The 25,029-nt window shown below is 40.2% G+C and overlaps 1 protein-coding gene across 1 annotated transcript in view; it reads left to right on the top strand.

The window, feature by feature from the left end:
• Positions 1–4,140: 4,140 nt before the first annotated feature.
• The window catches only part of SEC63 (SEC63 homolog, protein translocation regulator), a 52,955-nt gene continuing 32,066 nt past the window's right edge, over positions 4,141–25,029 (top strand). Inside the window, exons 1-4 of the mRNA XM_065735499.1 lie at positions 4,141–4,300; positions 21,032–21,131; positions 21,942–22,056; positions 24,820–24,932. Coding sequence (XP_065591571.1) covers positions 4,177–4,300; positions 21,032–21,131; positions 21,942–22,056; positions 24,820–24,932 — 452 coding nt within the window. The 5' untranslated portion in view covers positions 4,141–4,176. The remainder of the gene's footprint in view (positions 4,301–21,031; positions 21,132–21,941; positions 22,057–24,819; positions 24,933–25,029) is intronic.

The following is a 25,029-nucleotide window of genomic DNA, read 5'->3' on the forward strand; positions in this document are numbered from 1 at the left end:
CCTATGTATCCACCCTTCAGGTTCTTCTGGCACCGTACTTTGTGCAGGAACACTAGGTGTGTTTGGGTTTTTTATTTGTTTGTTTGTTTGGTTTTTGTTTGTTTGCTTCTATTTTGCTTCATCTCTCAGTAGGAAACACCAGTGATTTCCTGCCGACTGTAACTACAGGTGCGAACTACAGATGTAAACCAGAGCAGAGGTCTGCAGTACTTAGCACACCGCGTGTCTGTCCAAAAGATCTTCACTCTGCTGCCCTCTGGTGCCTCCTTACTGCCTCTGCCATCCCAAATCAACCTGGCCAAACCTTTGTGCCTGGCCAGGGGTGAATCTGTGGAAGCTTTTGCGGAATCACAGCAAGATGCTGTGAAACATGCCAAAGAGAATGTGTCATGTGCCTTCCTCACCCCACTTCAGAGCCAAATCAGGTACATAAGAACGCGATAAGAACACTTCTAAAGGAGATGGGACAATTGCAAAGGCTTCTGCGTGATGCTGCCTGCAAAGTGGTGGTGGCTGTGAGATGAGAAGCCACCAAACGTGACTGAGTAGCCCAAAGAGGATCCTAGCTGCATGCACAGTGCACATCCTGCTGCCCTTCTCACACTTCTAGCTTTTCCACAGCTACAGGTGTTTCCGAAGCCCTTACAAAGAGCTATTTTGTTAGCAATGCTCATTTCAATGAAATATGTCATACAAATCTGCTATCTTCTGTCCTTCCCAACCAAACACACTAAGAGCATTCTTCCCTTCTCGGTTTAATGGCCCAGATATGGTAGACTTATATAATGTCACACTGCATTTTATTGGAAACCAATATACCCGCAAAACTGGCAAATCATTTGAAATACATCACCCTCTTATCAGACCGGTTTGGCAGCGGTGTGAGCTGGAGGGAGTCCCAGAGCAGTGTGGGATTGCCATCTGCTGGCCGTTCCCTGCCTCTGTCAGTTCTGCTCGCCGAATTTCATCGGGTTTCATCGCACAGAAGTTCAGGAAGGCCGTGACATCTGGGATACAAATTCTCACTGCTGTCGGCATATCTGCTGAATTGTCATTCCCATTCCACAAGTCATAAAATATTTAATTCAATTTCGAAACTGTGTATCTGTTGCAACAGAGATGTTCTCAACATCACCATTCCTACCTGCTGAACCAGTCCCACCATTATCTTTAGTGACAAACACATCTGGTCTGATTTTCCTTCCATAGAGACTATGCGTGGATCAGTTGCTGTGCAGTTGCAGATATTAGGCTTATAACTTTTTGCTTTTTCACTGCCATTTCTCCTTTCTGTCAGCAGCCAAACCTGCCAGTGGCTTGGGTCTCTGGCTCATGTGTCAAGGAATTATGGTAGGACTGAATGCTGGAGGCTGCTTTTCAGAGCCTTTCCTTGACAAAAGCCTGAAGTCTCATGCTTGGTAGTGGCAACTAGTGGCTGACCGTGAATGGTCGTGCAGGTAACACTGTCCCATAGGTCAATGGTTACTGGGCCATTACAGTTTATAGGGAAATTGTGCACATAAGAAACAGCACTCTGCTACACTGTGAGGGTCTGTGCTAAAATTGCCTCTGCTCTTCGTTTTCTGGGTGACCTCCAAACTGGGGAGCCTTTCACTGTCAGAGCTGGACAGTTCCATATTTGGAACAGGGTGATGGGAAAAGCAGAGACAGAATGAAGCCTGGAGCAGCCCCCAGGACTCCCTTACTAGATCTGTTAATGCCAAGGCAGCACCCTCACAAGCCAACTGGGCAAAAGAGCAACATTACCAATAGCCAATAGAAAATCAGTGCAAAATAGTGGCATTAAGAACCAGTTTCACAACCTGAAATGTGAGTGACGCCCACTTTGCTCCTGATTGGGCTCCTGGGATCAGCTGAAAACATTGGCTAGAGACCTATACTTACAGATACTGTCCCCTGTGTGGACTGTACAGTGATGTGGTGTGAACTCACACACTTCTGGTCCTCCACCTATGAACAGCCAGCAACCTTTCACCTCCAGCAGGCTATTTTCACAAAACCCATGTGAACTTAGTTGTTTTTGAAGGCTCTTCATCTGAGTGAGGCAATGGACTCAGAAGAGGAACAAAGTTGCAGAAGAGCATTTCCTCTGCTTACAGAACTAGGCTAAGCTTGTATGAGGATTCTTACTTGTCTTGTTGCTTTTTTATTTATTTTTTTCTTTTTCTTTTTACTGTACACAAGTGTTTCATTGCCTCACTTTGAAAAGTTAGAGACTGGAGTCCTGCACATGAAAGGGAGTGTTCCATCTACTGAGGTTATCTTCCAAACCAGATCTTGGAACAGTTGTCCTCACTGCAGAGGGTACCAAGAGAATACTCAGTCAAAGGTAGTATACAAAGCACAAGACACAGTGAAGTATCTTAAACTTTTAGATCCCAGAAGGATCTAATGGGAAATGGTTATGAAGTGTATCACTGGAAAACAAAAACAAAACACGTGTTTTAAACATTTTAATTAATACAAAATCATTTTCCTTGAATAACTAAAGAGATTTCTTCCATCTATGGATTACTATGTAGTTTTCTCTATAGTTGCCACACCAGCCTTCACAACATGGGGACATCACTACGTTGCTGCTAAGCAGTGCTTAACACTTCTGTTTCTTGTGTTGCTATCCCAACTTCTGTGTCATCTTTTCACAGAATCATGGAATTGTAGGGGTTGGAAGAGATCTCTGGAGATCACCTAGTCCACCCCCCTGACAAACATACATTACACAGCCTCTCTGGGCAGCCTCTGCCAGTGCTTTGCCACTGCCGATGTAAAGTTTTTCCTCATATTTGTATGGAACTTCTGGTGTTCAAGTTTGTGCCTACTGTCCCATGTCACATCACTGTACATCAGTGTAAGAGCCCAGACCCATCCATTTGACTCCTTTAGATATTTATAAGCATTGATGAGATCCCTGCTCAGTCTTCTCTTCTCTAGGCGGAGCAATTATACGTCTCTCAGCCTTTCCTCACAAGGGAGATGCTCCAAACTCCTCAGAGCTCTCACAGAAAGAGGCCACAGCTCCTGGACCAAATGGATGCTCTTGAGGAGTCTGAGTGGTCCCTGCCCCACTGACCAGTGCTCTGTCACTGCACTGTGAAGAAGTTTCTACACACGTTTGTGTGGAACTTCCTATACCTCAAGTTTGTGGCCATTTCCCCTCGTCCTGTTGCCACACACTGCTGAAAAGAGTGCAGCCTTGTCCCTTTGCCTCCTGCTCCTTCGATATTTATAGATGTGGATCAGGTCCTCTCCGAGTCTTCTTTTCTCAAGGCTGAACAGAGCCAGGTCTCTCAGCCTTTCCTCCAGCCCTCTGCTGGAGTCTCTCTCTAGCAGTTCCTCATCTTTTTTAAACTGGAGAGCCCAGAACTGGAGACAGTATAGCAGGTGAGGCCTCACCAGGGCAGAGTAGAGGGGGAGCCTCTTGTGCCCTAATGCAAAATCCTTTCAGCTATTTGGGTGTACTGTTAGGCTTCCTGTACTCCATAGATTTTCCAGCAGTGCCCAGGCAGTTTTTGTGTCGATGACCTTTTTAACGCACCCCTGGGTCCCATTGGCCCTCTTGGCCACACTGCTGGCTCATGGCCAACCTGCTGTCAACCAGGACACCCAGGTCCTTCTCCGCAGAGCCTTTTCCAGCAGGTCCGCTTCTAACCTGCACTGACACATGCAGTTGTTCCTCTCCATGCGTAGGATCCTGTACTCGCCCTCAGTGAGCCTCATCAGTCTCACTGAATGGCAGCACAGCCTCCTGGTATGCCAGCCACCCACCCCTCCCAGCTTTGTATCATCAGCAAACTTCTGTTGGTGCCTTCTATCCCTTCAACCACGTCACTGATGAAGACGTTGAACAAAACAGAGGCTTTCCCGTACACTGACTTCACACGCACTGAAATACGGAGGCATCGTCGTGATGGCGTCTGTAACCGAGTGCCGCACACCCCACCATTAAGCACCTCCCGAGCCCGCCCTCCCCGGCAGAGACGCCCGGAAGGCGTTGTGACGTCACGGCGGCTATGGTGGCTGCGTTGTGACACGTCTCACGCGCGGCGAGGGGCGGGGGCGCGGCCGTTCTCGCGGGATCGTGCGGCGCCTGCCTCGGCCCCGCGCGAGCCGGCAGGGCGAGAGCGGCGGGTCCGCCGGGCGGCGGTCGGGTCGGCCATGGCCGGGCAGCAGTTCCAGTACGACGACAGCGGCAATACCTTCTTCTACTTCCTCACTAGCTTCGTGGGGCTCATCGTCATCCCCGCCACCTACTACCTGTGGCCGCGGGATCAGCACGCCGGTGAGCACGGCGACGGAGCGGGCCCCGGGCCTGGGGCAGGAGGGGCGGCGTGGGGGTGGGGGGCGGCCCCGACTGCGAGCTGCGGGCCGGGCCCGCGGGGAGAGCGCCCGGTCCGGCCGCGGAGTGGCCGAGGTCACGGCCGGGGCAGCGTGCCGCTCCGCTGGCTGCGCGCTTCTCCCCGCACGCTCATCTCTTGTTTTCCTGTGGTAAGTGGCTGTTAGCGGTGCCGGCCGTCGTGCCCCGTGGGATGCCGCTTTGTGGCACAGACCGCGTTAGGAAGTTGCTTGGGATATTAGAAAATTTCGTTTATCGCGATTGTTTCGCTCTTTGTCTTTGTTTATTCTTTTTTCTTTCTTAGAGGCGAATAGCGTCGCGCAGGGTAAGGGCGCGTTTCCAACCGCTCTTCATAAATGAAAAAAAAAAAATATGTAGAAATCGTCCCTGTTTAAAGGCAATTAAATACTGTGTGCGACAGAGCTACCCCGTGCCGGTTGCTGCTGCTGGGAGCACCACTTCTTAGGGGCACTTGCACGTCGTGGTGTGAGCAGAGAAATTTAGCTCCCTGCAGCTTGGGTTCTTATGTTTCAGTATCTCATGGCTGTAGCTTTGTGTGCCATTGGCTATTTCATAGTTCTGTGTGCCATTTGCAATGGCTTATGTGGGGCACTTGAATTCAGGTGTCATTGTTGAGTATTTCTCCTGTGTTAAGCTTCACGTAGGAGCAAGTAGAAAAGGAACCAAGAGAACAAATGTCATTTTGGTGCTAAATCACAGATGTTTACCCGTCGTTGTTGCTGGGGCTTCTGTCAGGGCCCTGACCAATGAAGGGTTGGTCCCTGCCCTTCGCTGTGACCTGTTGAGCAGCCTGGGGGTTGGTGCTTACTGTTGGGTAGAAAGGCTCCTGGCCTTGTCCCACTGAATCCCGACCCCTGCAAGGGGGAGGTGAAGATACGTTATCATCCTTTGGTTGCTTTTTGGGGAGCTGGTGGTCAAAGAGAGATGGTAATTCTGTATTTTTAACTGTTCCTCTAAATGCAACTTTTTATTTTATTTTATTGTTGTTCTTTTGAAGGGTGTGAAAAGGCACTGGGGAAAATAGGATTCCTCCCTGATATTTGCACCATAGTTTTTAGCAGCTGATTTGACTTGGTTGAGACACTGTGCAGCAGTGTCTCTGTTGTCAGCTTCTCTGTTCCAGGGTCTGATAGCAGCACTAGGGTCCATAGAAGTAGCGTCAGACTTGGGAATGCTTCCCAAGCATTATATTTGATCTTCATTTATGAAGTTATCCATACAGAATGGTAGAAAGTGGCAATTTAAGTCTGCTGTGTGACTGTATGGATTGTACCCAATTTCCAGGTAGGTCTTCCCGCTAAGCATTGCACGTTTTTTCCCCTCTAGTTAGCATTGTCTTGTGTGTGTATGTCTGTGTATAGAGAGCCTGCTGCACATTGCAATTAGAACTAGATTCTTCAAAAGCTGAATCAAGCTGTACTTTTTAAAACACAGTGTTAATTTTATTATGGTGTTGGTATGGAGATGAGTCAAACTAAGTGAAAATCACCAAGTGTGGCAATGAGTGGAAATAAAAAGAATGATTTCTGCCTCGTAATTGTCTTAATGGATTTTAAAATGTGAATATATAGTCCAATTTGCAGTGTACGGTTAAGTCTTATGCCTACAGTCTCTTGGCAGGTGTCATTGCTGCTTTCTGTTACGTGTGGCTTTTCTTATTTAAGAAGTTAAGGTGTTGCAGAAAGTCACATGTAGAGCTTCTGAAGCCCTCTTTGGCTTCATCAGGTTGGTTTGGTTGTGAAAGTGTCTTCTCACAACTTTGTTTTTACTAAACTATACCCATTCTACAATTTAATCTGCGTATAAGGAATATATTAAAACATATGATGATGCAAAATACTTTTTAGCTGTGACTTCTTGGTTCAAGAATAATTAATGAGTTTAAAGACCACAGAATCAAAACACGCATGTAGATAGGAAGCTAAGGGAAAGCCTGTCTCTCCAGAAGAGAGCTCTTCTTGCTGTGTTGGTTTCTGATGTGTGGTGTGTTCATAGAATAGAATCATGGAACCATTAAGGTTGGAAAAGACCTCTAAGATCACCTAGTCCAACCCCAACCCATCCCCACCATGCCCACTAACTATGTATTTCAGTGCCACACCTACACGTATCTTGAACACCTCCAGGAACAATGACTCTGCCACCTTTCTGGGCAGCCTGTGCCAGTGCCTCACCACTCTGAGAAGAAATTTTTTCCTAATATCCAACCTGAACCTCCCTTGGAGCAACTTAAGGCTGTTCTCTCTCATTCTGTGTTGGTTCTGGTTCTATTTTAGAGCAGGTTTGCCAGCCAATGATGTGCAGCACAGGGCTGGACTGAATAAGTATTGCCAAGACTTTAGCTCTCTCTAGGTAGGAGTAGCTAATATTTTTGTTCTGGAGCTGTATTTTGCCATTGCTGTGGTAGATGATCCAGCATGGAGATGCCTTCCGTGCTTTTATGGTGCTGGGCAGCAGATTTTGTGCAACTGGATGAGACTGTTTCAGCTCCAGCTCAGCCTGTCCAGGAGTGAGGAGATGGGATCAGAGTGAACTTCTGAAGCAAAATGCATAGCTGGCCTCACTTTGACACCTTTCTGGTTCTGCAGAACTGAGGCACCTCAAACAGATGTAGATTTTGGGGAGGTGTAAAAAATAAGTTATAAGATGTCCATCAGTGGCTGAAGTACATTTGATTTGAGAACAGACTAGAAGTACTCTGGAAGAGAGAAATGCTTATAGTCTGGAGGTTGAGCCCTCAGTGCCTACTGTTTTGTCTTACAGATGCGCTATCTTAGGTTACTGGTATGTGATTCCTAGCTGCCTTCCCATGATAGCACTACAGATCTGGGTGTAGCTGATGCTGTGGTTTTGTAATAAATGCCTGTAGAGTAAATGAAAGGGGAAAAAAAGTCAATGTTTGTTTTTGCCCTTGTACAGTCTGGGAAATAGGAATATGTCTGTATTGCTTTATTACCTAGAGAGATCTCTGTTACCTAATGACAAATTTATACTAGGATAGCTTTTTTGGCAAGCTGTTAGGATTTTGATCTTTATTCTTTTTAGATTAAATTTTTGAAAGACTATTTCAACACTCTCATCTTAAAGAAGGCTGTGACTTAATTTCTTGCCTTTCTCAAATACTGAGGAAAACTTGACCTGCTTTGGTTTCCTGTGTCTCTGAGCTTGATTTTCAGGGCATGAAGAGAGCCCACATGTATGTTGCTGCAGCCTACAGTAGGGATCAGTATTAGTATTTGGAGGAGGGGGCTTGCTACTTTTGTAGTCGTGGAATGGGCTATCCTATAATTTCATTACCTCAGCTTTGATAAACCAAACAAGCAGGTAATTGACTTTGTTAAATGGATTTGTCCCAGAGACTTTGTCTCCTCAGTGTTCATTGTGAGACTAATAAGGCTGTTGTAAAAGGTTAATTGTTCAGCTTTGTGTCTTGGGCTGTAGTTTCATAACTGCTTCAAGGTAGCATGGGCTAACAGAAGAAGTCTTGTATTACTCCTCCTCACCGTGTGCCAAATAGGACAGATAACTTTTGTGGTGGACTGAAAGGGAGTGGAGCTATCACTAATTCTTAGCCTTTTTTTTTTTTTTTCCTCCTGGAAAATTTTAATCTTGAAAATTACAGAAAAACAAAAAAAGTTGAATTCACACAAACTTATTATGAAAACGATATGAAGCAAGTCCAGTAATGCATAGGTTCTTAGTCAGGTGCTTATCCATCCCTAGCTGCTCAGAATAAACATCAGCATCCAGAAAGGAAATGGAGAGCAAGAGGTGAATGAATCTAGCTGTGTAATGCGTCAGCTGTTGCACAATGCTGATGTGCTTGCTGAACTTTGTGTACTTTTGATGTACAACACCTGAGCTGCAGAATAGAGATATGCAGTTATAAAACTGTACTGAAACAGGTAGCTGTCAATTGTGGTATGTTTTGTAGTGAGGTCTGAATATCTGTGGAACTTTGCTGCTTAGTCCAACTTTTGAGTTGAGTTAGGCAGATATTAAATAAAACACCGTGTTTTATGGCACTGATTGTTCATAGTATATTAAAAAACTACTGGAAAGAATAAGGGTCTCTGTCCTGAACCTTTTACATTCACTTGACCAAAACGAGGCGTCCAAAACTGTTCAAAACCCCTGAAGAATAGCAGCTGTGTGAGTTCTGAGATTAATGGTAATGCAGCTCTTCTCTCGGTCTCTCCTGTGATAGAAAGAGAATGCAGGAGCTGTTCTGCTTGGAATGTAGGTCTTCTTCCAGCAGTGAAAGAACAGAAAGACCTACTGTAGGAACGGAGGGAGGGGGAAGGACAAGCTGCTACATTTTTCTTATCTAGGAACAAAAATACTGACATGAAATGGAGAAAAGCAGTTTAATTGTGATTAAAAAAAACCCCCACAAACTGTGTAATGTGTGTGGATTTTTTTTTTATTCTCTCCCTCTCAAGTGCTGTACTTGTGTTCACCTTCATACCCCGCATTCCCCCTTCTCAAGTATTTTGGTGCCTGAGATGCAGCTAGTTTTCTTGAGAAACATTTGGCTAATATAAATAAATGCTTACAAAATCAGGTTAAAGGAGTCTCTTTCCTGTTATTGTTTCGAAATGCAGTGTCTCTAGAAAGTAGCATAGGCAGTTTGAGAAATGCTCTTCTAGTTCAGCCTTTTTGAATTAAGGCTGGACAGCATGCAGATACACACACATATATATGTGTATATATATGTAGTGCTTGCTATGCATGTTCAAAACCTCAAATAATATCCTTCTGTGACTGCTTCCTGTGTTAGGAGCCATTCCTCTCTGTAAGTCTTCTCAGTGTACTAGATATCCCCATGTAGTAGTGTAGGTTTCTCTGTGACTATTTTTTCTGGACACTAGATCTCAAGAGTCTTTTCAGAGATCTACATTAATCCCCTATTTCAAGATGGAAGTAGAGAAGCTGAGGCCGTAAAGTTCTTTGGCTCTTTAAGGACAAACAGTGAGTCTGCAAGTTGGAGGTGACTCAAGCCAATGTAGAGGATGCAGACAGCGTTTCTTCTGTTGTATTTGTAATGGATAATGAGCTCTTGTACCTAACAATAGCTGTGGGAGAAGAAGGGAATCTCAGAAGTACAAGATGCTGCTGCTTCTACTCCAGGGCAGAATTCTTTGTTGTTTCTCGTCCACTTGAAAGATGAAGTTGGTTGAAGTGTGTTGACTTTGACCTCCATCCTTACTTGTTGGAATCTTATTGACCTCAGAAGTATTTCACAGCATTTTAGTGTTTGGTAGTTCAGGATGCTGGTAGAATGCAGGATAAAAGTGCAGGATGCCAGTTAAAAAAAACAGGATAAAAATGCAGGATGCTGTGCTCACTACCAGCACTGATGTGATGGATGGGGCATGGGTGTGAAAACTCGTTATCTGTGAATATAAGCAATTTTTGCCCATGTATGCATGTATATAATTTCCTGTTAATATAAACTGTGGGCATAGTGTCAGGAAGTGGAAGTAGAGCAGTGAAACTCAGTTATGCATTTAAGAACAGTTATTAGATAGAAATTGATTTTTTAATCTATTTTTTTATTTTCAGTGTTGACAGTGTGCGGTGGTTAAGGCATTTCAAGTTCAGGAAAATACAGCTTGTTAGGTGACTTTTGAGGGGGAGAATATAATATGATGGCAGTATTTGATACAATTTTTTTAAGTTTTTTTTTTTTAAGCATTAGAAGAAAGGGCAAACATGGTGAGATGTCTTTAGTAGTGCCTAGCAATTATCTCTAAAAATACATTTAAACACAAAGCTTTTGGACAGAGTTATCTCAACTGCCCTTTTATTTGGGGAAAAAAAAAAGGCATGTCTTTTAATGGGAAGTTTTTTGAAGTATTGTAATCATATGAAGATCGTAGCAGTATAATAAAATTAATAACTCTGTGTTACAGATTATTTGAGTAGCTTCAAGTCTGTCCGAACACTTAATTCTGAAAAGCTCTTTGTTGCAAGATAAAGAGCAAGCTATTACAAGAACTTTATCTCTTGTCACATGGACATGAAAATAAAGTTATTTCTTAATTTTTTTTAAATTAATTCACTGTTATGGAAGCTTATGGAAACAGTATTGTAAAAGTTGCTTTATGTACTGCTCTGTTAATGCCCTACTTTCTGCAGGGATACACTGGCTGCTATGTGGACCCTGCTGAACTACTAGGCTATATATCAGAGAATTCCAATTTGTGTCATTTAACCAGATTCAAGAGAAAAATATGATAGTTCAGTTATGGCTTCATGAGCAGCAAAACCTTCTTTCAGTAGGGACAGGAACTTGAGAGAGGAACAAGGTAAGAGAGCTTAAGTAGGGAGCTGTAGGTTAATGTTTACTTTTACAGAGGAGCTTATGTATACATGAACACAATGCAAAAGTGTCCTGAAAACTCTAACACAGAATTCACGTTGAGCTGATGAACTGCATAACTGAATTAGTGGAGGGCAGCTATCATTAACAGTTCTCCTTACTGAACTTTTCAGTTTTTCCATTTTCTGCTGGATTTCTCCCATTAATGAGCCAAAATTAAATCACAAGTTTCTTGATTTTTACTATCATCTTTGACAGTGTTTTGACTTGTAAAGGCTCAGCAAAAAGTTTAAGTATCATCAAATTCTGCAGAAGCAAAAGAGGAAACACACTGGATCAGGTTCTGTTGTCTTCTTTACATGCTGTTGAGAAAGAGTATGTCTTGTAGAGAGAGTAACATGACAAGTATAAGTGGTGCTTCTGTAGCACATTCTCCCAGTTTGCAGTGGTTTTTAGTTCAGTAACTTCTTTACCATAACATCTATACCATCCCATTGCAAAATGTTAACCAGCTTTGCTTTGTATCTGCTTCTGATTATGGGTCATAAAAAAAATAAAGAAATTAATAATGTTGTACTGGAAAAGGCAGTAACATCCAGTACTCTCTGTCCAGTCTATCATGGATTTTTTTTTTTTTTTTTTTTGTACAGCTATATTACAGAAAAACAAAAAAGAAGCTTCACTTTATTGTTTGCTCCTTTGTCCAAGTTATTAACTAGTAAAACTTGAGTATCCCAGTTCAAACAGATGCATAGAATCATAGAATGACTTGGGTTGGAAGGGACCTCAAGGATCATCAAGTTCTAACCCCCCCCTGCCACAGATAGGATTGCCAACCACTAGATCAGGTTCCCATTGCCCTGTCCAGCCTCACCTTGAACACCTCCAGGGATGGGGCACCCACAACCTCTCTGGGCAACCCATTCTAGCACTTCACTACCATCTCAGTAAAAAACTTTCCCCTGATGTCTAATCTAAATCTTCCCTCCTTTAGTTTAAAACCACTCCTCTTTGTCCTAACACTATCTACCCTTGAAAAAAGTTGATTTCCCTCATGTTTATAAACTCCCTTTAAATATTGTAAGGCCACAATGAAGTCTCCCTGCAGCATTCTTTAGATTCCTACAGAATTCCTGGTAATTTTGTTCCACTGTGAGAACTGGAAATTCACTGTCTTCTGACCACATAGTTCTGCAATAGTTTGATTTTCCTAAAAGACTTTTCAAAGGAACTTCTCAAAAACCTTTTTGGAAACCATAAACTGTATACTAGAATCTATTTTCCCATATGTTTATTTCTTTAAGGGACTCAAGTTTGTGAAGCTCAGTTTTCCACTATCTATGAATGTTGGGCAAGCTATTGTATGGAACTTCCTTTAGCAGAGGGGGTTGGACTAGATGGTCTCTTGAGATCCCCACAGAATCCCTACAGATCTTGAGATCCCTACAGATCCCCTGTAGTTCTGTGATATACAGTACTTAGATGTTTCCTGAAGATATGCAATACAGGTATTTTTAGCAATTGATGGTGTCCTAAATGACTTCTGTCTACTTCTGTTCTGGACTGGATGTGTTCTGGTTTCTTCAGTGATCTCCCCTATCAGACTGGTGAAAGAAAGCTAATAATTAAGGACATGGAAGTCTTGAAGCTGCTGCTGTTGATTTCACCTAAAATTGCTAACCTTTGTTTATGTGGCTATAATTCCATATTGAAATGGCTACTTCTTGACTCTTCTCAAAATCCATTGCAGGTTTGCTGATGCAACTGTGGGTTTGGCTGCCACTATAAACCTGATAATTTGGGTGATGTCATTTCAAAGATCAGTGCAGGTAGCCCCATTAAAAGTTTTGTCAGCACAAATGGGACAGTAAACTAATAGGGGGGTGTCTAGGAGTTATTGTAATGTGGCATCGTGCCCTAGCAAGGCTAGCAATAAACAAAAATATCCAAGAAAAATCTCAATTCAAAGTTAACTTTTAAGATGTTGAATCATCTTACGATGCTGTTCAGCAAAGTAATTAGGAACATAAACTGTTTTTTGGTCAGTGATCATGTGCAACAGTATACAAACATAAGATCAGGCTATGTTTTATCCCTTAATCTAGTTGCTGCAAAACATGCTCTGGAAGATACAGCCTGATACATAATACCTTAACAGGTTCTTCTGTTTTTTGTGAACTGCTCTGAGTTTCAGAAGTTAACTTATTATTCAAATACTTCTGATATTTTTGATTACTTCTATGGATATTTACTAGACAGAAGAAATCTCTTGGAAAACAACTGGGGTCAGATTATTCAACTGTAGACTTTTCAGAGATGAGCTTGGACATGACCTCTTTATGGATAAACTCAAGGTAGTGAGGGCAGTTCTCAGAATAATAGACATTAAAATCAGAGTATCCATTTGGATCGCTTAATTCTTTGCTGGTATGATCAGTTCTAAAAAACAAACTGTTTTGTGGGACCTGCCTCCTGAAACATGCTTTTCATTAAGATATACATATATGTTAACTGAAAAGTTAAGAGTTCATTTGAAAGCTTTTGGGTTTAGACAATTTCATTTTAGAATGCTTTTAAACCAACTTAATTTGCTTCATGCCTCAACTTGGACTTTTACATCAGAAGTCAACCCTATTATAGTACGATTCAAAATTATTAGTATGCTTGAGGAGTTAGCAACTTCAAATTACTGCGAGTTGCAATCTTGCTTTAGCTCTCAGGGTAGATAGTTTACAGCTTGGAAATATTATTGACTGTTATGTATCAGTAGCTTTTTCTTAAAGTACGTGTAGGGTTTTTCTTTTTCCTGTGATTCCCTTAGAATATTCTCAGATCCCTTCAATGACTTATTAAGACAGTAAGACAGTATTACCATACTTGTATTCATCAGCTGCTGTCTGAGATCTGGTTTTGCAGTTTCAGAGTAAATTTATTTAGAGGTCCCCAGTTTAAAATGTGAGTAAATTAGTTGTCCATCATATTGTTTAATCTCTGCGTTATGGGAGAAAAAACTCTTAAGACTTCAGCCTTTCCGGATATGCTTGTGTACACAACATTTCTTAAGGGCAGGTGAGTTGCTGTTGAAGTGAAATAGTAGCCTTCTTGTGCACAATGTAGAGAATGGTAACTCTTAAACAGCAAACTCAACAGCCCTGGAGAGGGATGTTTATGCTGAGCCCTGTTACTCTGATTTAATGGCACAGGTTTACCTCTTGGAAGCTCTGCGAACTTGGGTCATAACCTTGTATCCTTTACTTGAGACTTGTATGCTACATGCGTTGCTTCCTTCTTTGTGTGTATTCTGGTGCAAATTTCTGTGGTAGGGATAGAAAGGAGGTGAAAATAGCCTTGAAGTGATCGTGGTATTTTCTAGTCTGCAAAGCTCTGTCGCTCTGTTCCTTATTGTAAGATGTCATTTTCTTGTGAAACTCAGGCAGTGTTCGCCTTTGCATTAATTCTCTGTATCTGGTTGCAGAATGCTTCATAGGCACCCAGTCTTATTTGCTGGGTTTTCTTGAATGTCCACTGGAGCTGTATTTGAGACTTCTTGCCTTGCTTTTCTTACTAGCCTAAAGGTATAAAGGACATGGGAGGCTGGAATGTACTTCGATTCATCCTGTTACTTGAGGTGGAATGATGGCAAACCTGTATCTTTCATTTATTCTGGATATTAATTTTTTGTTAGTTTTTGGTTGTCCTAAGCATTGGTAATTTGTTGTTACATGATTTAGTTGTGAAATAAAACTGTTGATGTTAGTACTTATGATATTTTTTTCTTGAAGCAAACCTGTTTGTTGAAGCTGAAACATGATTCTGATGATTAAAACGTTTCTGTACAATTCCACGTGTACGTCCTTCTCATCCCTCTCTTCCGTACTTCTGCATCTCCAGTAAATGTGTTATGTCTCGTTCTTCAAGAGGCTGTAAAAATGAGAGGGTTGTTTCTTAGGTTTTCTTTTGGGTCACTTGTTGGAGCCCTTAGAACCTTCAGGATTAGGTCTAAAAAGGCATAATTTGCCAAGCATTCTGAGGGATGAAGTAAAGCCTCCTGAATTTTTAAAACCAAGTGAGTAAAACTTCTCAAGCACTTCAGCAGAATAGTGAAGACCATTTCTGCACCTTCATCAGACAAACTATTACTAAAGTGATGAATGGTTTAGGTTATCTGGTTATTAATACTGAAACAAACCTCTTGCAGTCCTGATATAATTCTTTTGCTTTATGGTGTTTACTCAAAGCTAACTTGAAACTCGGATCTTTCTTTTGATGTCTTAGCTGACTTACTGGGTAATGTTGTCATTGCTCATGGTAGTAACTGAGCCTTTTGATAGGACTGCTTTTAAGATGATTCATGAAGTTATACCAATGAATGTGTCAAATTTTTCTGTCAACAGAAGTGTTTGTGTTCCTTAGCTGCCTAGCAGTGTCCACGTAGCTGGTGTTCTTTGTATTCCATCAGTAGGAGCGTGTCTGTACTGTCAGTCCTGAGGAACTGGTCACATTGTGGTAGAACAACAGACCTTGGATTTTGAAGATGGTATTTGTGTGGGAAGACAAAGATTTTGCATTTTTTATGGTGCAGCAGTATAGGAGGTATGTGCTGGTAAACAAGGTATGGATGTGGGGGTGTGAGCATCAAAAAAGTCAGACTTGGCTGAGTTGTAGGCCACAGGCTGTATATAAGCTATGGAAACAGTGAATCCAGCCTGTGATTGGTTTCTTTGTGTTTGCCTTGTGTTCCTCACCCTGCCTTTGATGGGGGAATAGGCAGACATTGAGACAGACATGAGAGGTTGTTTTTTTTGTTTTGTTTGTTTTTCCACTGTGAGGTGATCAAACACTGGAACAGGTTGTCCAAAGGGATCTCTGTACTTGAAAATATTGAAAGGCCTACAACCAAGATCCTGAGCAGCCTGCTGTTCTTGACCCTGCTGTGAGCAGTGAGCTTGGCCCAGGTGACCTCTAGGTCTCTTTGAGCCATATGTGTTCAGTGCTTCTGTGATGCTCAAGAGCTACGTGGTCTGGGTTACCCACCCAGAAAAACTTAGACACGTCTGCTTTACTTATCCTGAAACCACTCTCTCTGAAGACCTGGATACTCAAGAAGAGAACATAAGTTCTGACAAAACAGGACAGAGTTAATTCTTTAGTAAGGAATACTCTACTGTCTGTATGGTTGTCTGGAATATAAAAAAGAGAAGCTTTAGTCATCAAACGAAAGGAAGAAAGACCAAAGATTAAACAGTCTTATTTATTTTTATTTTTATTTAATAATGGCTTTGAGCTTGTTGGTCATCTTGAGTCTGTATCTTGAGTCTATAAACCAATGATCTCTAGTCATTCTTCTGTTAAGGTGTGTAGACAAATGGGCATCTAGCTTTAATGAAGGAAAAGTCTAAAAACTACTGTTAAGTTATCTTACTCCGAAGCCTAGTAATGTTAACATACAACATTACTAGGCTTTGGATGTACCACATTAGTGTACAAATGAACTTATTTATTTATTTATTTTTGTTTAGTTACCAGTAGCCTAACTGTGCTAGGATATGATTCTATTTTCATTAATATAAAAATTATAGTCACTGTGGGGGGGTTGATTAAAATACCAGTTGGTATCACTAGAGGATGTGACTGACTCTTAAGTATATGAAAGATTGTTTTATATCCCAGGAATACTTTATTTTCTTGAAAACCTAAGGTGTGTATAAAGACACTCTAGCTGGATATTCATACGCATTTAATATGATACAGATATATTGCATATATATGCATATATGTATACTTATAATGCATAATATATGTATAATATATATAATATACAGGTGTAATAGACTTCTGAAAACTCAGTGAAAGGAGGAGTTGTGTTGACAAAAAATTGCACATGAATCTCAGGAGCTTTGGATGCATCTGAAACTATTTGGAAGGAAATAGCAGAATGGTGAGATGCTTCCCTCAGTTGCTTGTGGAAATGAACTGGCATTCTCTATCCTCGTCTAAAAGGAGTGCTTTAGCAATACCTTGATACACAGATTATTTTTAGTCAGATTAATTCAAAAGCTCAAAGATGCTTTATGCCTTTGCTTTTGAAGGTTCTCTAATACTATTTTAGGAGAGATGCTCTATAGTTGATAACTTTACTCATCAAATGAGAAGTTTATTTTGGCCAGAGAAAAAGCAGTTCTCCCCCATGCTTGTATTCCAGTAATCCCATGTCAAAGCACAGCATGTGAAGTGCTCTTACGCTTTGGTGGAGAGCCACAATCTGGAGTGAGAAGAAACAGGCCTTTTGAATGACTCTGAACCTTTTTCCCCTAGAGCAAGGATTCCAGAGCTCAAATAAGTTCAATTCCTATTTCACGCTGCTCAGGATAAAGCTTTGTGGTAAAATATACTTATTCCTGCATGCTTGGGGTCTGCGGGATATTGCTGTGACAGCATGCTGGTTTTGTGCAATGGCAATTGCGCTTGAGTGAAAGTGGAAAGCAAAGCAAGCAAACAAACAAAAAACCCAGATCTGATTTATCCACAGCATCTTGCTCATTAGGATAGGTTGCTGTTTTTGCTAAGGAAAATAATTATCTGTTATTCAAGTACGCTATTTTTTTTCCCCTCTCTCTTCTGCACCCTATTTTGTCCTTTCATCCTATCCAGATAAGCATTTTCTTTGTTGTAGTCACACAGGTCTCTGAATAAATAGGAATTCTGTTTTTCCTAAGTACAACGGTAAAATAATTTATGATGTTTCACCAGTAGCTTTTGCCTAAGCTGGGATGCTTGCTGTCTTTACTCTCCCTTATCTCAAGCAGTTGTCCGTTTTTGAATTCCATAAGTTAATGTGTGTTACTGATTAATTTTATCAGAAAGAGTGCCTAGGGATAGCAAGAAATAATTTGCATAGTCTAGACTTGCTTCAGCTTGGGGAAAGATTTGATTCTCTTTATGTTCCAGACACATAACTATAAACAATCATTCATCTCTTTAATGCCCTGTAGTCTTGTGTGTTGTTAATCAAATGAGACTGTTGCAGTACTAAGATTGGAAAGAAGTTAAGGATGTATTCTTGCTATGATAGAGTTTAATCAATTGTAATTAGATTTGATCCAGAGTTGTTCATGTGCTCGTGTAAAATGCAATGGCTGCTTAGCATTGTGTCTTAATTTTGTATTAATCTGTGCAGCATTGCTTTTCCAAGACATCATTGTCAGGGACTCTGTAACTGACTTAGGTGTCATTTTTATCTTTCCAAAGGGCTTAATTTTTTGCTCTTAACAATTGCCTTATTTTTCTTCTCCTTGATGCTGTTTTCAGGCTGTCACAAAATATTATTCTTGTGGCTGTTACTAGAAGGCTATTCCAAAACCTCAGTTTTCTGGTTACTACAAAACACCTTTATTTTCTACCTTTTTTTTTTTTTTTTTTCCTATGGTCAGTTTTTATTTGACCTAGAGCCAACTCCTAATTTACAACGTGCAATTACTGTGTAGGTATTTATTTTTTTCCCTTCTGTGATGTCTTCCCCTGTTGGCATTTTGAAAGCTTTTTGGCACAGTAAGTTGTAGGGTATTGACTGTTCTTGCAGGGAGGATGGAGGCAAGGGAAAGATGAGAGGATCAGATGGCACTTGTTGGGACTGGACAGCTGGCAGATGTGAGATCTGGGGCACTGTGTCACAGCACATATTTTTCAAGACAAGGCAGAGCATCTTGTTGAAAACATCTTAGCAAAAACATTAGATGTAGTCATATCCTGTTAGGCTTAATTTTTCAGGATCAAGTAGTGAGTTTTCTTACCTCTAGGCCCTCTCCAAGTTCTCTTCGTCACTTTCTATTTCTCCAAGTGCCCTGGCAATCCATTTTCACATTAGTTCTACATATTTATCCAAGCAACATAGTCAGTTCAGGCAGTTACCAAGCAGCAGTGTCCCTCAGTTGTGCTGCAGAAATGCCTGCAGGGACATGCTGTGGATTGGGTCAGTTAGTTTATCAGTCAGTTAGTTTTTACTGTGATTGCATTTAACAGTTGCCTTCATCCTGCTTTAGCACAACACAAACAAGATTATAGACAGTATTTGAAATGAAAGATTTGCAAATTGAACACTTGTCTTCTATAAGGAAGGTGACATAGGTGACTTCCATAAAAGCATCACATTATGGCTCATAGTTTCCCAGTGGCCATTTGAGATCCCTAGATCATTTTCCTCCCTCTTTTGTAGCACATTTCTTTAGTCACCATTATTTGTCTCTCTAGTCTAATGCCACCAGCTTTTTGATATTCCAGCTCTACGAGCTTGTCACATATCTTAGTTCTGCATTAGCTGTATATTAGCCATATATTTTTTGTTTAGAAAGTTTCACATTAGGACCTGTTCTAAATATGTAAATAGTCCTTGCAGCTCGGGGAACCCCAAAGTGTGTGTGTAGCTTATGCAAATATGCAAGACATGCTTGGAAGCTTGTCTGGAAGCTCTGTAAGAGTTGGGTCAGACAATTCAATCGGCACTGAATTATCTTTTTATTGTATATCCTTGTTTCCATCTTTGAAGATGATTGGACAACTAAATCTTCAGAATGAGTCTTTTCAAGCTGTTTATTGAGTTTCTGGGAAGATATACTCTATAGAATTAAGTAGTTCAGAATAAATTGATAAATAAGTGTAGTTAGGTATTACTGTGCCTCTTTGATTTTTATTTTCTTCTGTGGCTAATCAGATATTGTCTGTGTTTCTACTTCCTTTCTGCCACATTAGCCAGGGTTTGAGCACAGGATTGTAGCTTATGTCTGATCCGGACCATGTTTTTCTGGCCCCAGATTGCTTTCTATGAATTAAAGCTTCTAGATACTTCATTTGAACAGAATGCTTACAAACTAAAGTAAGTTCCTGTGCTGCGTATGTTACTGTGATAGATTACTAAACACTCAGACAAAATAACTTCAGAATAAGTAAGTAGAGATCAGCATCATCTTCCAGAACAAGAAAAATGTTTCCTTGTGCCATAACCTCTGTTTTAATTAAGATGAGGCCATCACCTTGTTAACAGTACCAAGATCAGATTTAAGACTTAGTTAGAACGTGATTGACATGTGCTTTGGATCAAAGTTATTAGTATAATTCCTGCATTTACATAATTCTCACACTCAATTTAAAATATCTAATTTAATCACTTTATATTCACCACAAATACGTAAATGTGTTGAGACTAGGTGAAAATTTCTCTCAATTCTTTCTCCTTTAATCTGGAAAGTGGTATTGTTCTTTTGCTGGTCAGGTACAGTGTCCTCTGCCTGTACTTGAGAAGCATTGCAGGTCAGACTATATAGCTCCTGGACAGGTAAATTACTTAAAAATAAATAAGATTGAAGTCACTTTTAAATACGTAAGTTTCTGTAAGCACTGAAATTGTTACTAGCTTTTCACCTTTTCTGTGTGTGTGAAAGAATTCTTTGACCAAGTGTAACCCGGTCTTGATGAGCACTGAAATACAATTAAATTATGTTCATGGAAATAGCTTTGGTGTTTTGTCACAGTGATGGTGACAATCTAAAGACAAATTTCTTCTTGATCCCAATCTGTCCTGAAATGAGATGGAAGGAAATCTACTGGGCTGGCTTGTTTTTAAATGAATGTACTTGTATTATATACTTGGTTTACAAATAAGTATCAACTTCTCCTTTCTCCCCCACCCCAGAAGCAAAAGCCTAAATGAAAGCAGCTCATAAAAAACAAGTGTTGCAAAGGGAGTGAAAAATGCATCATAATTTGAACTGAGGAATTAGCTGTTCATCTAGTCTTTTTCTTTGGTTGCTTAAAAACAGTTTTACTCCTTTTTTTTTTGTACACAGTAGATGGTATACTGAAATGGGGTACTCATCGAAATTGACAAAAGAAACTGAAGATGTTCATTAGACAGGCAAATACTGGATTCACAAGTGATGGTTGTTTCACGGAGATTGAAAAATATAATGGATTCCCTTTAGGTAGTGGAGCATAATCTGGAGTAACTTGTTGTGGTTATGGAAGGTGCAAAATTATGTTGGTCAAAAGCGTTATTTCTTCCAGTGTTGATGAATTCTTTTGCTAGTCCTTAAAATGACATTCCACTACCTTCTCAAGGATGAAATGAGCATGTGGAAAGTGCTTATGGTCCCAAGCCTGCCAATGTTAAACATTTGGACTGGGATTGTAGATGGATGATTTAACTCTTAGGTGGCTCTTTGTGGAGCCAAAAGTTGAACTCAGTGCCTGTCTCTGTGGGTCCCTTCTATGATTCTAAGTTTGCTGTTCTGCTTTTTGTCAGATTGATTAATCAGAAGCCTTTTTTTTATTTTCTGTAGAGCAAATTCGATTAAAGAATATAAGAAATGTATATGGAAGGTGCTTGTGGTATCGCTTGCGACTTTTAAAACCACAACAAAACATAATTCCTACAGTAAAGTAAGTATGCTTCATTTGCATGGCTTTCCACTAAAGCAATTCCTGTGTCTTACTTTTGTAAAAATATTTCTTTTTAATCATGGTGACTGGAATTAATTGTATTGTGGTTGTTTTTATAAGATGTTTGCAGCTTCCTCGTTTTGAATAATACCTAATCATTATTTAGTAGTGCTTGAAATAAAGATGAATACTTTGTCCTTTAGAAAATAACCTGTTATAAACGAAACGATAAGCCTCAGCACTAATAAATATGTAGACATAAATTATTGTATATGTGAACATAATTGTTTTTTATTTAAAAAAAATCCTTCCTCACAGAAACTCACAGTGCTGTTGATCTATTTTGAAATAAATATTTGATGTGTAAACATGTATTTGAATATACAGTAGCAAAAAATGTGTGTGTTCAAAGTTGAAGTCTTTGTATCCTTCAGTTCTTAGTTTCTTACTCTCAGTATTTTACCTGCTGTTATGCATCTTTTTCATCGTTTTTTTTTTTTTTTAATAACATTTTTCTTTGTCTATTATAAGATTAAAATCATCCTTTGGAAATGCAGAATGCTACTGTATACCTGCTGGAGGCAGACTTACTTGTTTTTATTCTTTTTTGTTTGTTTTGCTTTTTAAATCAATTGCCTCATCTGTGCCAAAGGTGTGGTTATCATTGAAATACTCACAACTGCCTTAAAATTTCTTGCTATTTTAATATTGTGCCTTGTAGACTGATAACAGATGTCTTTATATGTTATTTCAAGAGTTGTAGTAGACCTAGTAGATTTGTACCTGTTAAAAATTCTTTCTTCCAAACAGGAAAATAATCCTCCTTGCTGGATGGGCATTATTTTTGTTTCTTGCATACAAGGTTTCCAAAACGGACCGAGAATATCAAGAATATAACCCTTATGAGGTTCTACATTTGGATCCTGTAAGTAACAGCATTTTTCAGTAGTGTGTACTACTATAATTCTAAGTTTTGTCTAGTGTTTTGTGTCTAGATGTCAAATTTTAGATTTATTTCTTTCTAAATAAGGTAGCTTTGGTGAACATATCTCACAATTTTGTTCTCCTTTGACATCTGAAAGTTACTGTTGTTCATAGAATCATAGAATGGTTTGAGCTGGAAGGGATCTTGAAGATCATCTAGTTCCAACCCCCCTCAGAATTAGAATTCCATGCTAATATCTAATCTAAATCTACTCTTTTTCAGTTTTTCATTCATTCATTGTTTCAGCTGACATGTGGGAAGGCTGTGCTGTCAGTAAGCGAGACCTGGACAGGCTGGAGAGTTGGGCAGAAAGGAACCAGATGATGTATAACAAGAACAAGTGTAGAGCCTTGCACCTAGGGAGAAATAACCACGTGCACTGGTATGGGTTGGGGGGATAACCTGCTGGAGAGGAGCTCTGCTGAGAAGGACCTGGGTGTCCCAGTGGATGGCAGGTTGGTTGTGAGCCAGCAGTCTGCCCTGTTAGCCAAGAAGACCAGTGGGATCCTGGGACATATTAAAAAGAGCGTGGTCAGCAGATCAAGGAAGGTGATCCTCCCCCTTGAGTATTGTATACAGTTCTGAGCTACCTGGTACAAAAAAGAGAGGAATCTCCTGGAAAGAGTCCAGTGAAGGGCCACAAAGATGACAAATATATAAGGAGAGGGAGGCAAAGGGATGAGGCCAGACTCTTTTTTTCTGCAGTGTGTAGTGACAGGACGAGGGGAAATGGCCGCAAACTGAGGCATAGGAAGTTCCACAGAAACGTGTGTGGGAACTCCTTCCCAGTGCAGTGACGGAGCAGTGGCACAGCTGCACAGAGAGGTGGTGGAGTCTCCTTCTCTGGAGACGTTCCAGACCCGCCTGGACGCCTACCTGTACAACCTGGGCTAGGGAGCTGCTGTGGCAGGGGGTTGGACTCGTGGATCACAAGAGGTCCCTTCCAGCCCCTGCAATTCTGTGATTCTGTAAAGATTATCATTAGATATTCTTGTATCTAACACCCTCAAAATTCAAATGACTCTTGATGGAACAAGGTGGATTTTTTAAAGATGATTTTGTCTCACTGTGGTGTTACTTTTGTCACTTTGTTCAGAAGGAAGTTCATTCTGCCTTGTATACCCTGTAGAAAATCCTTTCTAGCCATTAACATTTCATTATAGTAAAGTTATGCTGAGTCTCAGTTACATCTGTGAAATGGAGCACTGAAAACCTTGAATTCCAAATATTGATACGAGTCAATTAGCTTGTTAAACTGGAAAAAAAAAAAAAAGTAGTGTTTCTATAGAAAGCATATCTACAACACTCATGTTGAAGATCTGATTAAGAATGAATATGTTATATATCTGGAGGAGACAAATAGACCTGTGGGGCATCTGTTAAACTCTAGGTCTTGTCAAACTCTTTTCCTCTTAACCGTAGTACCTCAAACAAATTCTCTACTTAGGTTAACTATTTCCTACTCTTTTGACTATAAATGAAGTCATCTTCTCAGTTCTGAAGTCTGACGTGATATACTTTCCAGACTATGGAAGCACATTCTGAGTACAGCTTAACACAGGAATAAGGAAGACCTTTGAATGTGTACCCATTTGATTAAACTTCGTGTGTATTGTTAGTGTGAAGAAGCTTAATATGAATATGAGCATTCATAAATACATCTCTTGCCATTAATGATGTAGCTTATCAGCAGAGGGATAGGCATTATTGGTACTGCTTTTCTATGCTATGAAAATAGTTAAAGCAAATATGTAAGGTTCAGCCTGTTTCTAGCTGGGCAGGTAGAACAAGGCTTGTCAAGCATGGAGGCAAGTTAAATTCATCATCTGCTTGATTCCTCTGTAAGTTGACTGATTGCAGACAACTTTTCTACTGGCACACAGGAGCAAGATAAATTTTACTATTGAATGGTATCTGTTGGAACTGTGCAGTTTAAATGCTCGTATTTCTGAGTTTACTTTGTTTAAACAAATCTGAATAGGGAGTAGGTTAGTAGTAGGTTAAAGTTGTGCGAGTGACTAATGAACTTCCCAATCCAACCTGAAAGTCAGTGTACATGGGATTGTGCTGGTGGCATCCGGCAGTGCACTGTAACAGAATAAAGATTGATCTTTTTCTCAAGTATAAGTAATGTATTCCCTTTGTTCAAGAAGTTTGAAGTAATTTGTGGATAAGGTGTTTGTAGTCAAAGGCATTCTTAAGTAGCAGGGCTATACGTTGATCTTGTGATTGACATTTGTTTCTGCCTGCAAGCTTCAAGTGAACCTTCATACTTGATTTATGAACTCTTTGCTTAAACAGGGGTACTGCAGATTAAGAATTCTTTGTGTTCTTCAGTATGATCAGGGAAAAATGAGAATTGTTAAACTGATGTCAAAGCCTTACTTTTTTTTTTATAAATGGATGACCAAGTAACACATAAAAAAACAACAACAATACTCAATTATTTGACTATTTTTTATTAGCATGTGGCTTCTAACTTGATTTAAAAGTAAAATGGATATAGAAATGTTATTAGAAAAGCACAGTAATAGTGTTTTTATGAGATACATATGTAGTTTCATGATCATATCTTATTAGAACATAATTCTTTAAACATGAATGGTTCAGAAGAATTTTGCGTGATGTGCTTTAGAGTATAGATGTAGAATAATGGATTTGATTTATGATATTTATTAACAACACTAAACTTTCTGTTTTAAGGGAGCAAGTATATCAGAAATCAAGAAACAGTATCGTGCGCTGTCGCTAAAATACCATCCAGATAAAGGAGGAGATGAAGTTATGTTCATGAGGATTGCTAAGGCATACGCAGCGTAAGTTTGCTTTATGCCTGCAAAAACACTAGAAGGTTTAAACCTGTAAGGTAATAACAAGGGTGACCTAAGCAGCCAGTGAAAATGTTTTTGGATA

Source organism: Cyrtonyx montezumae, unplaced genomic scaffold (genome assembly GCF_038088225.1).
Source record: "Cyrtonyx montezumae isolate F1298 unplaced genomic scaffold, pur_monq_1.0 scaffold_0, whole genome shotgun sequence".
Lineage (NCBI taxonomy): Eukaryota > Metazoa > Chordata > Aves > Galliformes > Odontophoridae > Cyrtonyx > Cyrtonyx montezumae.